The sequence below is a fragment of the Chrysemys picta genome, chromosome 10 (assembly GCF_011386835.1).
Source record: "Chrysemys picta bellii isolate R12L10 chromosome 10, ASM1138683v2, whole genome shotgun sequence".
Lineage (NCBI taxonomy): Eukaryota > Metazoa > Chordata > Testudines > Emydidae > Chrysemys > Chrysemys picta.
The window spans coordinates 61,086,755-61,103,774 of NC_088800.1; the positions used below are offsets into that span (position 1 = coordinate 61,086,755).

Genomic DNA, 17,020 nt, shown 5'->3' on the forward strand with positions numbered 1-17,020 from the left:
ACGGCAATCAGCTGGCTTGCAGCATTCAGAAGGGCGGGAGGGAAAGGGAAGGAGTGAGGATGCAGCATGCGAAGTAAAGGAGGAGGAGGTGAGGGGGGAGAAGAGGTTGGTCAAGGGTGGGGACTTGGGGGAAAGGGTGGGGTGGATGGGCCGAGGGCTGAGCCCCCTGTCCCCGGCAAAGTCAGTGCCTGTGCTTGCAAGAACAGCAAGAGGAGCAGCCGGACAATCCATCCTCTTGCACTCTCTGACTCCACCACCTCAACCAAGCTTCATACTCAGCAGTGATGATTGTAGTATTAAATGGTTTCTTTAAAATTATTTAAAACTTATACCTGTAGGGTGTATTAAATTGCTTGTATTAAATTGTTTAAAATGTATATAATGCCTTTTGTTTGGCAAAAAAAATTTCCCCTGGAACCTAACCCCCCACACTTACATTAATTCTTATGGGGAAATTAGATTTGCTTAACATCGTTTCACTTAAAGTCGCATTTTTCAGGAACATAACTACAACGTTAAGTGAGGAGTTACTATATGTCCTTTGCCATAAAGTGGAAACATAAGCTCAGAGAAGGCAATCTGAGGGAACTCACAAGTTTCCCACTCCAATCCTGTGAGGACAATTCAGTTTATATCAGTCAGAAGCAGACTCATTGTAATATTGCTCTAGCATTTTAACCTTGAACATGTTTCCTTAACTAACCGGTTGAGGCTCTGGGTTTCAGTAACTGTCCACAGCTGCTGCAAATTGGTTTTGTCCTTTAGGGACGATTGCAGAGCTGCTAAGGTAAGATTTTACTCTAGAGATGTAAAAGTACTCTAACAACAATGAACACCATCTTTCTATATTTGTAAATTATTTAATGATTTTACAAACATGTATGTGCTCATTTGTCCATAATATAAGGCCCGTTAGCCCTTCAAAATAAACAAACAAAAACTCCCAACCATTGCCCCAATCAAAAACAAGACTATGTATTGCCATTTAAAACTTGGTTAATGGTCAAGTACGGGGGTTTTGTTTGTTTGTTTGTTTCCTTCAGTGTCCTTTAAGGTATCTGAGCACTTGACAGCTCATATTATGGATTAGTACAATAATAAATATTTGTTTAGTTGCAGTTATGCTGAGTGTGGAATGTACATAGATATGTAAAAGTGTGTGTGTGTGTGAGAGAGTTCTATGCACCTGATGAATAAAAGTTATCCGATAAAGTTTCTGTAAATTAAAATATGAGTGTAAAAAGTATATAAAAGCTTTGTTTAAGTAATGTTAATGCATAAGAAAAAATAAATGTAAGGAATTCAAAATGACAGCTGCCACACATTCCTAAATGTTTGGATATTTTGTCTTTAGTTAGTTTGTAGCTCCACCTTAATATTAACTAAAGGTGCTTTTTTTATGATATTTTATTTTGGGTGTTTCTTTTATTCCCAGTATTTAAAAAAAAATTGGAATGCACACTGGTGCTACGAGCAAATGGGCTTACTCAGGAGACTGTTTTTAGAATTCTAGGTCATAATTAACAGTCTTAGAACTCATACCAAATTTTCAGTTCTTGCCACTCAGGGAAGATGACTATGCTGCTTGGAGGAGAGAGGTGAACAAACAGACAATATTAGAGTAACTTACACTATTATGTGAACTTTAGGTCACTGGTTCAGTGGCTGCAGTGATAAGGTTCTGCTAAGGAATTTTCTCAGTGGCACTTGAATTTTAGGGTACGTCTATACTTACCTCCGGGTCCGGCGGTAAGCAATCGATCTTCTGGGATCAATCCTGGAAGTGCTCGCCATTGACGCCAGTACTCCTGCTCCACGAGAGGAGTACGGGGAGTCGACGGGGGAGCCTGCCTGCCACGTGTGGACCCGCGGTAAGTTCGAACTAAGATATTTCGACTTCAGCTACGTTATTCACGTAGCTGAAGTTGCGTATCTTAGTTCGAAGTGGGGGGTTAGTGTGGACCAGCCCTAAGAGTTTGTTTACAGAGCTATTCCAACATGGGAGGTTTAATGGGTGGGTAAATAGCAATTGAAAGTAGCCAGTATGTTGTTTGAGAATTAATTAGAAGAGGATGGAAAATTGCACCCATACATTACTGCTATACACACATGTACATACACACACTTCCCTACATAATGCACAAGAATAAATAAATCTATGGCTTGAATAGATAAAAGGAATACCAATCTCCACTTTTAAAAGATAATTTCCAATAGTTTCTTAATGTTTTTTCACACATTAATTCACTATTTTGGTTTTGTGTGTATGATATTCTGAATGGTTTGTGTTTGTTCCTGTTTAGTTAAAAGTGTTTTTTTTCTGGGTTGAATATCTCCCCCCCCCCCCCCAAAAAAAACCCTTAATGTTCTGCCCCTCCCCTTTCCTAATCCATAGACCCTTTTTGCTAAGACAGGGCAAGTAGTGATAGGTTAGATTGCTGGGAAGGAGTTACTGGGTTGGATAGACATTGACTGCAAAATTAAACAATGGACTGGACCAGGCGGAGAGGGAGAAGGTGACTAAGTTATGCATAGAAGCAGTGTTGCCACAGAGACTCCATGTTTCCCTCAGAAATAATGTTACCCTGGTTGAGGAAGTGGATGCAGCTTTAGTTAGCAGAATTATAGATACATATTTTTATATCAAGATTGGCTTTATAAAGTTTGTCCTTCACGGTTTATGTCATGTGTTATTAACACAGTGGTGGGGACCTGGCCAGGGGCAGAGGTGTGTGGAAGTATAACATCTCTTGCTTGAGGTGCCTAAAGGCATGTCTATGCTACAGCGTCATAGCTATGGTGCTGCCACTGTGCGCGGTAGTGCCATAGTGCAGACACTTCTTACATTGATGGAATGTTTTTTCTCATCAATGTAGTTAATCCAAGAGCTGTTAGCTAGCTGCATCTACAGTATGAGTTAAATTGACCTAACTGTGTCACACCCCTGAGAGACATAGTTATATTGATCTAATTTTTAGGTGTAGACCAGGCCTAACAAAGATGAGCACTGCACAAAAAAAGTTGTTCTGAGAATTCTTTGTGAATGAGGATGAAAATTGTGTGTGGCTGGGACAGGATTTCTTTTATATACAGCAGAAGAACTTGGAATGGGAACAGTCCTTAACAAAGGATCATGTATGTTTTGCACATGCTTGTTGATTTGAAACACTGAGCATGGTTAATGCTTTTCTATTGGGATAATTGGCCTTAAATTATAGAAGGTGACATGCAAAAGCATAGCATTGGCAATATTTGAATTGTTTCAAAGGGTTGGAGTACATTTTCTGATCATGATATATAAATGTTTGTTTTGTTTTTAAATAATGAAATGTCATTTTTAAAGTTATTTTAGCAACAATATCAGTGGTAGATGAAGCATTTTAATTTTTCCAAGTTTAAAATCGTATGTATCTGCTTTAGCACAACAAAAAAAAGAATGCTAGCAAGCTTGGAAGTCTTTGTTTAGTCTAATATAGGAATGTTAAGTGCTTAGAATAGTTAAAGAACTAATATGCAGCGGAAAAGACATACACATGTCTTCCTTTGGTGTTGAAGTATTTAGTGGTTAGTTTTTTTCATGATAATATTTCAAAGTTGCATAACTCTATCCCACTAACATGGGAGTAGGTAGAGTAAACAGTCTCAGTTGCATGTACTGTATATCAAAAATAATACCGAATGAAGCAGTTAAACTTATTCAAAATGTTTGCATTTTTATTACTTTATCAAAGTTTCTTTCTATTCACATCATGTGATTTTGTTTGATCTTTTGAAAACCAGAAAGTTTATGCTTAGTTATAAAAGTACCACTTTTGTTGGTGGTTTTCTTTTCTTTTCTTTTCTTTTCTTTTTTCTTTTCTTTTTTGTTTTTTTGTTTTTTATAAAAAAATAAGTAAAGGCTATACAGTTTGACAAAAGTTTAAATAACCCTAGTGTTGCATGGGAAAAATGTTTCTTACAATCACAACAGCATGACTAAGTAGGCAACGTTTTAGAGTATATTGGCATTCAGTGTTGAATTTTGTGCCCACGTTTTTTTTATTTTGTTGAGACTATCTGCATGTCATTAAAAAGTGGTCCACTTTCTTTCTCATTATTTCATTTTTTCTATGTGAAGACACTGTAAATTTGATTTTGATTTCATTTTTTTGTTAGATTTATTTTCCTCTGTAGTGACATTGAGAAAGGTATCTTTGGTATCATTCTTTGAATTCTTCAGGGGGTGTTATCTAACTGATGAAAGAGAAAAAAAAACTTGTTCACATTTGTCGCTTATTTATTGCACATCTCAGTATGATTATAATTTTTCTAATTTGCATGTTACAGAAATGAAGCAAGAACAAGAAAATATTAAATTAAAGCGAGAGAACATAAGCAAACAAGTGGTCATTGACTGAAATAATAATGTGCATGTTGTTTTCCCCCCTTCTCCCTCCTGCATGCAGGGATTTGGTTTCGTAACTTTCGAAAATAGTGCTGATGCGGACAGGGCGAGGGAGAAATTACACGGCACCGTGGTAGAGGGCCGTAAAATCGAGGTGCATGTTCAAAATATTTTCCTTTTCATCTTTTTTATAAATGTCTGCTTCACTCTCATTTGTTGTTTCAGATGCATCATTGGTGTCTTTTGTGTGCTCCCCTTTCCCCTTCCCATTGTTTATATATATATATTTATATATAAAGAGATAATCTGGCCTTACTTGGGTTTTTTTTATTATTATTTCTTTTGTGATTATTATTATTATTATTATTATTATCATTATTGCTCTAAGGTGGATGACAGAAACGAGACAAAATGAAAGCTTTAATATTTTGAAGTTATTATTTTCTATGTTTTGTAAATCAATGGGTGCAGTAAATTCCAAAAAAACAACAAACAAAAAAAAATCAAAAACAAAAACAAACAAAAGGTCGGGTTTTTTTCTTTTTGATGCCGGGTTGATGTGGGATCCACAGTGGCTTTCAAAATAACTCAGATTGGGAGATTATAGCATCCAAAAGATATAAAAAGAGACAAAAGTAAAACAAAAGAACAACAACCAAATCAATTGGTTTGGAAGTTTCATTTCAGAGTAACCACCAGGCTAGTTTTCCTGGTTGGCCTGATCCATCCATCCCCATCAGAAAACAAACCCAAATATTTTTGGTACCACTGGGTCCCCTTCAACACTGCCTCAGAGTCATATTTGTTAGAATAAAAAAAAAGAGAGAAAAAATACCAATTGAAAATGCTGTCGTCTTTTGAGTAAGATGTTGCATATTTTGCCTTTTCATTTTCCCCCTTCGACGGTAGCGCTTAGGGCCCTCACCAAACTCTCAGTAACCATGGTAACTGTATACATACCCATGCTGGCGATGGTGCTGAATGGTAAGTGGAGAAGTCCATCTGCCGTTTCACGTATTTAGCGCTGATATACCACGTGAATTTTTTTGACTTGTTGTATTAAGTTTTCTTGATGCTATATTTTTTTCTATATTGGTACGCCTGTAATTGAGTGTACGTTTTAAGCAAGCCTGGGAGGCACTGATTGGATTGAGGATATGACTTCGTGCACATCTTACTCAGATTGTTAACTCCATATTGTGTTAAATAATGCACCCTCTTTTTATCCTTTTGTTAGCTGTGATTTTAAAGCTTGAATGATTTTGTTAATTCTTGCAATGAAAAAGGCTCTTGTTCCAAGTGTTGAATGCTAGATGTTGCTTTTCCAATGGTACTTCTCTTCTAAAGGGTTATGTTGCACACTGCTAAAATTCGTTTGTCCCTTTTTTTGACATTTTATTTGTTTCCTTGTACCTTGTCTCTTCCCCCTCTACTCCACTGCATGTTTCTTCATATAAAAGATATTTTTTTAAATATTTATTGTTTCAGTGTTATCATGGAATATAAGCATGCTCTTAAATCTTAAATTATGCAGTACCTTTTTAATTTGCTTTTAATGTGTCTTTATTAAAGTTTAAATGATATGATGTTGCTTTATTGAAATGATTTGTAAGTTTAAATGGTTATGAAAGTAAATGTAATTATATATAGTATGATTTTGTTATGCACCTACTGCCTTTTAAAAATTAAATTGCATTTTATTTTTATATGACTAATAGCGGTAATAATGCATGCATTTAATAGTACCATAGACTCTCTATATAACATTTACTAATTTAATTTTCTATGTGCATAGGTAAATAACGCGACAGCACGTGTAATGACAAATAAAAAGACAGTCAACCCTTATACGAATGGTAAGTGCGTGAGCTTTTGATCCTTTCTTTTACTGTCAAATACTAGGTTTGCGCCACAGCTCAGAGAGCCGAGAAGCATGTAAGCCCTAATGTTGCAAGCTGCCCCCTGTGGTGGACTCCTGCAACGGCATGCAGTCCTAATGACTTTATGTGGCCTCTACAGAGTTTCATGGGGCCATTCTCACAAAGTTCATTGCAGGACTGAGGCCTATTGTTGGGCAAACTGATGCACTTGGGCAGAGATCTGTTGACTTCAATATGGCTCCTTGTAGGCACAGCATTCCATTTGCATGCAACGAGTTGCAGGATCAGAACCTAAATGATGAACTATAGTAGCAATATGTAAACTGATGCTGCATGTACCAGAGAATATACCTGCTAAGACGTGATTATTCTCTTCTAGCTTTGTGCAGCGTTAGTATAGCAGTGAATGAACTAATCATAGGGACAATTTTGCCCTGGATGATGTAGTTTCAGGGAAGGTAGGAAGGATGCTCCCTTAGGAAGGATGCTCCCTCTGTCAAGCATGAGCTGCTCTTTGGTATTATCATAATACAGCTTACTTCAGGATTGTTTCTGTTGTCTGTTCCACAATTTGTTGAGAGTAGAGAGCAAAAGGTTCCCCCTTTTCTATAAAGGAATCTAATTAGGAAATCACCTAAAAATGATGGCCTTGCTGTTGATTTAACAAATGGGTACAATATTGTAGACTAATGACAGAAGAGTCATGTGTAGAAATGAGGGGAGGGGTGTTCTGGGCAATGCTTTTCAAAGAGATTTCCCCCCATCCCTTTTCCAGTGCTTAATTCAGCAGCTTTGCCAAAAAAGATTATTTACTGTGAGTTATGTCAAATCATTAACACCTTTCAACTACAAAAAATAGCACAGAAATGGATTTACTGACAACAATTATTTGTTCTATTTGGCTTGGATACTTTTGCTATAGCCATTTGCTTTCCAAACTAATATCTTTGTTCCTATTGGCCCATCAAAAAATACAAACGAAAACTGAATACGTATGATCAATAAAGGCAGGTTGCCACAATTGGCTGAGACACTCTTCAGCGCTGAAATACAATGGAACTTATTTTCCACATTTGAGAGCTCATTATTGAGATTTTGCTAAAAAGTGGGGCAAACAGAAGTAAGCTGTTTATTTTTTAGTGAATGTGTCATACTCCCCCCTAACCTCCCCCCCCCCCAGCACAACAAAAATAAAATAACTGTTCTCAATTTGACATATAATTATTGACCTGTTTATAATAATTTGGGAAGGACTAGTCTGAAATTCCTCAGGGTCTTCTAGAAACTTTTCTTAGTTTTTTTTTTTTTAATTCATGTGAATATGTGTCTGTCCAAGTGATGAAAATGGAAAGCTTCCTTCATTGTTGCTGATCTTTATATGAAATGTCATCCCAGTGAATCAAGCCAGACAGGCACAAGGCTTGACTGGGTCATACAATAACATTTTTTTCTAACAATAAGTTGGAATATTTTATATACATGTGAAGATTTCACTCTTCTGTTCAATAAGTTGTATGACAGAGGGGATAAAAGAAGGTTTGTTATAAATGATTTTGTGCATATTTAAATTAATCTTACGACACAGGCTAAGGAACAGGGTTTTCTCTATTAAGAATCAAATATCAAATCCAACCTTAGGGATGATGCTTGAAAAGGAAGCTCAATCTTCTTATGAATATTATCATGTGTTTTAGGGACAAGTTTACTTCGGTGTCACACAGAGTATGTGTTACCTTGCTTTTTAGTATTGTCATTTTTTTTACACCTGAAATGTAGGCTCCTGAAATTGTGTTGATAAAAGCATTTCCCACATAATTTGAAGCTTTTTCGTGAACTTCTTCTCTTGTGTTCCTCACTTTTAATCTTTTCTCCGGCTGGGAAAAATCAGCAATCAGACATGTAAGCCCACATAATGACCTAGTTTGTAGTGCTTGTTCAAAGTATCACACACAGGCCCGCTGACGGGTTGGGAGGCAATTGCCATGGGGCTCAAGTGATTTAAAAGGGCCCAGGGGCCCCCAGCTGCTGCCGGCAGCACAGCAGGGCTAAGGCAGACCTGCCCTCTCGCTCCGCTCCACACTGCTCCCAGAAGCGGCCAGCACGTCCCTGTGGCCCCTGGGGCGGGGGTCTCCATGCACTGCCCCTGCCCTGAGTGCCAACTCCGCAGCTCTTATTGGCTGGGAACTGCGGGCAGCGGCGCACGGAGACCCCCTGGGGCCCCTGCCTGGGAACCGCTGCCAGAGGGCTGTGCCAGTCGCTTTTGGGAGCTGCCTGAGGTAAACACTGACCCCTGACCCCCTCCTGCACCCTAACCCCCTACCCCAGCCTAGAGCCCTCACCTCACACCCAAACTCCCTCCCGGAGTCCTCCCCCTGGATCCCCTCCAGCACCCAAACTCCCTCCCAGAGCCTGCACCCTGCACCCCCTCCCACACCCCAACTCCCTGCCCCAGCCTGGTGAAAGTGAGTGTGGGTGGGGAAAGCAAGTGACGGAGGGAGGGAGGATGGAGTGAGCAGGGGGTTGGGCCTCAGAGAAGGGGTGGGATGGGGCGTGTTCTCAGGAAAGGGGCAAGGGAGGGGGTAGGCCATCGGTCTTTGGATTTGGTCATCGGGGGTGCGATTAGACAGTTGGCAACCCTACTGGGTGGGCATTTGGAAGCCATGGCCATTCCAGAAGAGCGCTCCCAGCACCGCAGCCAGCAGCTCACTGGGCACCAGCAATGGAGCTGGCAGCATTGCCCAAATGTCATGCGTGGGCGCAGCTTGTCAGGGGGAGGGATAGCTCAGTGGTTTGAGCATTGGCCTGCTAAACCCAGGGTTGTGAGTTCAAAACCTGAGGGGGTCATTTAGGCATCTGGGGAAAAAATCTGTCTGGGGGATTGGTCCTGCTTTGAGCAGGGGGTTGGACTAGATGATCTCTTGAGGTCCCTTCTAACTCTGATATTCTGTGATTCTTGTGCATGTGTGGGGCCCATTAACGGTTCTGCCCTGGGGCCCAGAATTGCTGTCAGCAGGCCTGATCCACATGCACCTTCACACCCCTGTTAGCAAGCTGCTGGGACTGACTGAGTGAGCACATGTAGATAAGTGCTTCAATGTCACAATAAACACATTGGGCTATAACAATAATTATGTTCATAAGAACAAAATACAGACATGATTTCCAGTGTCATACTTTGGGTTCTTTAATTAATATTCTCAATATCAATTATCCACAAACTGTATGATAATATTTGTCAATCCTCTGCCTGTTTGTAGGCACTGAACCAATATACTCCATGATTGTATTAAAGGGTATTGTATTGTTGAAGGTGCCATCTTTCAAATGAGATGTAAAAGTTAAAATATAAATATTATGTTATGTGCTCCTCTACATAAGTGTCAGCATTTGCAAGCTGTGTCTGAGGCAAATAACTTGGAATAATTTGTTTATATATGTAGGTATTCTTAAAGGTCCTTTTTTCAACATATGGGGATAGATTTTTAAGTGTACGAGTCTCTGAGTGGTAGGCATAATATAGTCACAGCACACACCGTTTTGTCTTTTGTATAGTTATATCAGGTATTTGGGAGATTGCATTTCTAAAAAATTACGATGTGCTGTATTTTATGTTTCACCCAGGCACCTTACCAGTAGTTCGTTAGCAGAGATTATATAATGAACACACTACTCTCACACTGAGCAGATACTAAAACAGAATAAACCTGGATTTCTAACAGATATGCAAATGCAGTTTTGTTTCTACAAGGGGGTTCTTTTTATGAGATGGAGCTTTTGGAAATAAAACCTTGAAAAATTCCCCAAATGGTTAATTACTCAAGAAATACACCTCTACCCCAATATAACGCGACCCGATATAACACGAATTTGGATATACGTGGTAAAGCAGTGCTCCGGGGGGGGCAGGGCTGCGCACTCCGGTGTATCAAAGCAAGTTCGATATAACGTGGTTTCACCTATAACACGATAAGATTTTGTGGCTCCCAAGGACAGCGTTATATCGAGGTAGAGGTGTATGTAATTGCTACCACAACTGGTCATGCAAGTTTATGCTAGCAGATAGATGGATTTTTGTTACTTACTTTGTGCTTGTCATCTCTTTTGGAAATATAGCTGCTTTTTCATTGTGAGTTACCTGCCTTGTAAGGAACATGCACTAGTCTGGCAAAGTGACTTTCAGACATCTTTAGATTTTCTAGCCTATCATGCCCCATATTTAAGTCTAGGAAGGTTTTTTCTTCAGTCTAATGCTCGTTTTATAATTTAAGGCACTAGACCGAAACCTATGGGCTTATAGGGCACACAGGCTTGCATAAGTGGTATTAGAGTTGGGGCTTCAGCTGTGACCAAGGAACTGGTAGCACAAGTCAGGACAGGGATATAGAGAGGTGCTGCAAATCTCACCTTCGCATTGCCTCGATACTGGCACTTCTGTATGCTGAGCTAGTTCCTAAGAATCGGAAACCACAGCCAAACATCAGCTCAGTGAGGGGGTATCCTTGCCACATCCCTTTCCTCCAGCCATGCCAACTGTGCAAACAGCAAAGAGGAAAGATGTTGTAAGAACCTCTATGCCACTAGGGTATCCCCTTACAATGGGGTGATCCTGTCATGGCTAGTTATGCCAACTATACAGCCAGAATCTACTGACAACATGGAGCAAAGCAGATACACCACATTAGTGTATCTGGCCTTAGAAGTGGAAAATGTCCTTTGATGTTGTTATGTCCATCTTCCTGCCAAAGCAGGATAGCTTCCTACAGTACATGATTGCTCCCTACAGTGCACTTAACCTATATTTCTTTGGATGACTATATAGATTTATTTTTTCCACAGTTGCAGCTTTTAGAGTTTCAACATGAGGGGAGATTAGTGTTGTAACAATAAGGCAAATGCATCAAATTATACTCACTGGGGAGAATTTGCCTCATCCAACTGCTAAACCTGGGTTCTTTGACAGTTCCTCGCTCCTATCATGCTTGATTAACCCACAGTTATGGGCCAGTACGTACTTCATTGACAAGATAAAGTAAAGTTTAATGGTTGTTATTTTCATGATGTATGACGTCTTTCCTGTCTTAGCTTCCAAAAGTTCAATGGTACAGCCATCAGAATGGGAATGGGAAGGAAATGAAATATGGGTGCGACTTTCAGCTGTGAGCATCGATCTGCATCTGCCACGATTTTTTTTTCTCTTTGACAAATTGAGTGGCCATTAGTGTTAGTTCAAATCTGAGCAGTATGTATCATCCCCTTTGACAGCAGAGACTGAAGGATCTGAAATTCATTCAAATAACACATCTTTTGGACTGCACTGATCAGGGATCTTTAAGGAGAAAATTTGGTGCAACACAACAGTCAAAATACCCGTCAGGTGTTCATGAAAATTCACAAGAAAAAAATCATTAGTCACCATGGCTTGACCAATTTCCAACTTAGGTAATTACATTCTGGATATTTAGGCTTATGTTATTGGCCCCTGAAGTGTAGATAACATATAGTATTGTTCTTCACTATCTGTTCTATCTTATCAATGAATTGTTTTTATAGAAGAATGCCCCTCACTTGGGCTCTGACATTGATGAGTTGCTGTTTTCTGAAAAACACTTATTGTGTCTCATGCCAGAGATGGCTACATTTCAGTGATAGATGAAGGGGATTCCAAATTGTTATAGTTCACGGATGAGCTGCACCTGTGATCTCTCTAAGTCTCTCTGTTGGCACTTCTTTCAAGTGTGAGGGCACTTATTTCAAGTGCAGTTTGCATACACTTCTCTGAGAGTGGAATCGGGTGGTTCACCCCACTTCTAAACTAGATCACCCGAGCTACAGTACTCCCTGTTTACCAATCATATTTACCTCGATCTCGCCTAAACATATTTATCTCCAGCAGGTCCATCTGGATTTCATCTCTGCTATGGAATCCTTTCCAGGAGCTTTGATCAGCTAGTAAAAGCAGTGTTCAAAAGAGAGTATGAATTATTTATCATAGAACATTGCAAGAAGAGAGAACGAGTTAAAAATAAGAAAAGCCTAAATGCATAATGTCTTAGCCAAAACTTAACCTTTCCTTGACAGGTTAACTCAGGCTTCTGCTTAACTCAGGCACCGCTTCCATCCCCTCCTCCCCCCCAAAAAAGCACTGAGGCTGGGTGAGGCAGGATGCCTCCTGCAACTGCTGCCCCTTGGACAGCCCCACCCCCACAAGTCTGTGTGCGTGCCTGTCATATTTTATCCAATTCAAACTACCTTTTTTCTGACCTGGGACTCTGACCCTGGTTTTAATTAGTTTATGGATTTCTCCAGAGGGGATCTGAAGCAGTCTGCAAATAGTGGTTTCCTTGTATTATCTATATGAGCAGCAGGCAGTTGCATTGTGTTTACAACCATTGCTTTGGCTCATTGCAGGATTTAACTCTTAGAAACCTTTTATGCATCAGTAAAATAACCACAAAACCCATAGATTATATATAGACATAATCTATCTAATCTTAGAATCATAGAAGATTAGGGTTGGAAGAGACCTCAGCAGGTCATCTAGTCCAACCCTCTGCTCAAAGCAGGACCAACACCAACTAAATCAGGGGTTCTCAAACTGGGGGTCGGGACCCCTCAGGGGGTTGTGAGGTTATTACATGGGGGGTCACAAGCTGTCAGCCTCCACCCCAAACCTCGCTTTGCCTCCAGCAATTACAATGGTGTTATAAATTATAAAAAACTTTTTTATATATTTAAGGGGGGGTCACACTCAAAGGCTTCCTATGTAAAAGGGGTCACCAGTACAAAAGTTGGAGAACTACTGAACTAAATCATTCCAACCAGAGCTTTGTCAAGCCGTGCCTTAAAAACCTCTAAAGATGGAGATTCCACCACCTCCCTAGGTAACCCAATCCAGTGCTTCACCACCCTCCTAGTGAAATAGTGTTTCCTAATATCCAACCTAGACCTCTCCCACTGCAACTTGAGACCGTTGCTTCTATCTATCTATCTATCTATCTATCTATCTATCTATCTATCTATCTATCTATCTATCTATCTATCTATCACATTAATAAAATTTAACACAGATAATTCCCATGTTCCTCACACCAAATATAGGCCCCACTCCTGCTCAAAAATGAAAACAATGGCAAATCTGTAGTTGACTCCAGTGATGCAGGATCAGGATCATAGTTTTTAAATACAGCATTTTCGGATGAAAGGTCTTATACAAATATGAAATACCACTCTATGCATACAGATTTGTTTAGGATTTCTTCCATTTTTCCACTGCCTCTGGAAACCTGGGATCCAAGTCGTCTCATGTCCCAAGTGAAATGGATTTAGTGGACTAAGAATAAGATAGCTTTCAGTGCGCACCTGTTAACTCAGGAGAAGATGGGAGTGTGAGGGGGAACCTTTCACGTAGCTTGTCACACTTTTTAAATAATTGTCAGTCTTTGCTGAGGCAAGGCTTGAAATAGATATGTTCTCACATCTCCGGATTGAACTGCTGTAGGAAAGCTGTGTGGGGAAGCTTAAGTGGCTTATATCTACAATGCACTGTTTACTGGCTTGAGCCAATGCTAGCCAATCTGTGTTTTATGAGCATTAGCATTCACAAAATATACCCCCACTCCTGGAAAAAAAAGCCGATATTTTATACAATCCTCAGTTCCCACCATTTATATTTCATGGTGACATAGCCAGACCACTGCATATTTAAAGATAAACAGTTTAATCATTTTCTTCTAAGTATCTAAATACTGAAGTCAGACTTATATAGCTACATGCAACTTCCACTAAAACTACAGTATCCTGAAGTAACAGTTTCATATTCTAATTTTCTATATAGAAATGTAATATTTATTAATATTATTTATAATTAACTCAATCCTTTTTCTGTTGTTGTTGTTATTTTGTGTTTTTGCTGTAGGCTGGAAATTAAATCCAGTTGTCGGTGCAGTTTATAGTCCAGAATTCTATGCAGGTAAGAGTACCATTATGCTTGTTAATTTTATCTTGCTTTTGTTGTTGTTGAAAGTGTACAAAGTGTTTTGAGTATGAGTTCATTTATTTCACATTGCTTGCCAATCATTAAAAAATTTATAATGAAGGTTTTTACCAATAACCTGAGCAAATTAAGATCTACCCTAACAATACATTCAAGTATATGACTGTTATTTGATATTACATAATAGATAATATAATTCTCTGTGAAATGCACACTAATATGTAGGCTTTTATTTTATTGATATATATATATATATATATAAAAAAATAAAAAATCAGCACATTCACTTTTGCCTAAGGAGTAGTTTAGACTAACACCTAATAGTAAAACAGGAAAATATAACCATAATCATTTTATTTCTTTTAAATATTAGTTTTAAAGTTTTTTTTGAATGGTTTGTTTGTAAATTTTTTGTGTATGCAATTTTAGACCTATTTGGGAAAATGACAATTGACTCAGGGCGCTTGACTGGGTGTTACTCCATTACTTAAGTTATTTAGGATCATAGCAGTTAAAAAGGAGCACACCTATTTGTTCATGAAGTGTAACCCACTGCCAGTGTAGGATAAGATCCCCCAAACTGAGGATGCATGTCATTTTAAACTGATACTTCATTTATTTTGGGCCAACTGGCACGAGGGAATTATTTCACTTTTCAGATTCAGTGTTTTATTTCTGTATAAACATTTTTATTTCCAGTTAGAGTGGAAAAAAGCTTTAGCAAATGGAATATCTTAATACACTCTTTGGCAATTTCTTTGCAAGTAGAAGTACAGATTAATATGTGCAAGTGTATTTCTCTGAAAGTTACAGATTCCAAAAGGTGTATCTAATCCTAAAATAACTTAAATCTTTTTAATGTTGTACCTGTGGAATCCACCTTTTATCTATCGAATCTACAGCGTGGCCAAGTTCTGCCTGTGGGTACATGGGCTCATATCTCACTGGAGTCAATGGGATTGTGCCTGCATCCATCTGAATGAATTGGGCCATAATCAGTAACATTTGAAAAAGTGCTGTGAAACCATAACACTTAGGGTTGCCAACTTTCTAATCACACAAAACCAAACAGGCCTGCCCCACCCCTTTTCTGAGGCCCCGCCCCCAATCATTCCATCCCCCCTCCCTCCGTTGCTCACTCTCCCCCACCCTCACTCACTTTCACCAGGCTGGGGCAGGGAGTTGCGGTGCGGGAGGGGGGGTGAGTACTCTGGCTGAGGGTGCAGGCTCTGGGGTGGGGCTGGAGATGAGGGGTTTGGGGTACAGGAAGGGTTGGGGGGAGTGCAGGCTCTGGGAGGGAGTTTGGGTGCGAGAGGGGACTCCGGACTGGGGCAGGGGGTTGGGATGTGGGAGAGGGTTCGGGGGTGGGCTCCCGGTGGCGCTTACTGTGGCTCCCGGGAAGCAGCCACCAGGTCTCTGCAGCCCCTAGATGCATGGGCGGCCAGGGAGGCTCCGCATGTTGCCCTTGTGCCTACAGACGCCACTTCTGCAGCTCCCGATGGTCACGGTTCACGGCCAATGGGAGCTGCGGAACCAGCCCTTGGGGCAGGAGTGGCGTGTGGAGCCTTCCTCGCTGCCCATGCATCTAGGGACTGCAGGGACCTGGCGGCTGCTTCCGGGAGCCATGTGAAGCTAGGGCAGGCAGGGAGCCCCATTGTGCCGCCAGCGGTGCCAACCGTAGCTGCCAGGGTCCCTTTTTGACCAGGCATTCCGGTTGAAAACTGGACGCCTGGCAACCATAATAACACTTAAACTCCAGTTAAGGTCTAGTCTAAAGCCCACTGAAGTTAGAGTCTCTCCATTGACTTTGAATCAGGCCCTCTGAGCACAGCTGACTGCCATTCTGAAGAGAGTATCAGAGGGGTAGCCGTGTTAGTCTGAATCTGTAAAAAGCAACAGAGGGTCCTGTGGCACCTACTTCTGTTAGTCTCAAAGGTGCCACAGGACCCTCTGTTGCTTTATTCTGAAGAGACTATCTGTTGAAAGTGAGTAGTTGAACTGCAAGAGCCAATCAGACACTGTGTATTTAAAAGATCCAGTTGGTATTGAAATCATGTAAGTCTTTTGTAGGCCCCTGAGCCATACATGCATCTCATGCTAAACTAGTTTAAGTAGCTCTATCCCTATCTTTCCACGTGTCTGTTTTTACATGCTTTTGTATGTATATGAGGTGCCAAAAAGCTTTTTCATTATTTTGTAAACCAAAAAAGTAGATACTACTACTACTACTCACTCAGCTAATTAAAACATTGCAGGACATGTTTATTTCATATTCTTTAAAAACTAACTTTGAGCTAAGGCCAAAAATGGAGTGTTTCATCTCAAAAGGAGATGCATAGCTGTCACGATAATATGATTACTACCAGCAAATGCTATAATATATGAATATAAATGAGAAGACAGAAACAGTCAAACATTTTTTGGGGGAAAACAAAGATGTTGAACAAGAGCAATTTTAAATACGTATATTGAAGTCAAAGGAAACTGCCTGGGCACATCAAGAGCAGAATTTGGTCTATAGATTGTTAATAAGTATTAAAGTGATGGATTGGTGGGGTGGACCATTGTGGTATTAAAATAGCACTGAAATGTATAAAGGTATTTAAATCGCGTAATTCCTAGCTTAATTCTTAATTTAATTCAATGGAATTAAATTATTTTAGCTCTACTGTAAGCGTAGGCAGGATTTATTTTCCAGTTTTGTATGTGTCTATAAGTCAAAATAGAGAATGTGACATTGATCTGGTTTATATATTTAGCCAA

At 39.9% G+C, this 17,020-nt stretch overlaps 1 protein-coding gene across 50 annotated transcripts in view; it reads left to right on the forward strand.

Annotated features, from left to right (window-relative positions):
- Positions 1-17,020, forward strand: part of RBFOX1 (RNA binding fox-1 homolog 1) — a 2,478,424-nt gene that overhangs the window by 2,338,121 nt on the left and 123,283 nt on the right. For all 50 annotated transcript variants that reach the window (XM_065558775.1, XM_008162566.4, XM_008162565.4 and 47 more), the window contains 3 exons: positions 4,446-4,538; positions 6,180-6,240; positions 14,180-14,233. In XM_065558775.1, coding sequence (XP_065414847.1) covers positions 4,446-4,538; positions 6,180-6,240; positions 14,180-14,233 — 208 coding nt within the window. The remainder of the gene's footprint in view (positions 1-4,445; positions 4,539-6,179; positions 6,241-14,179; positions 14,234-17,020) is intronic.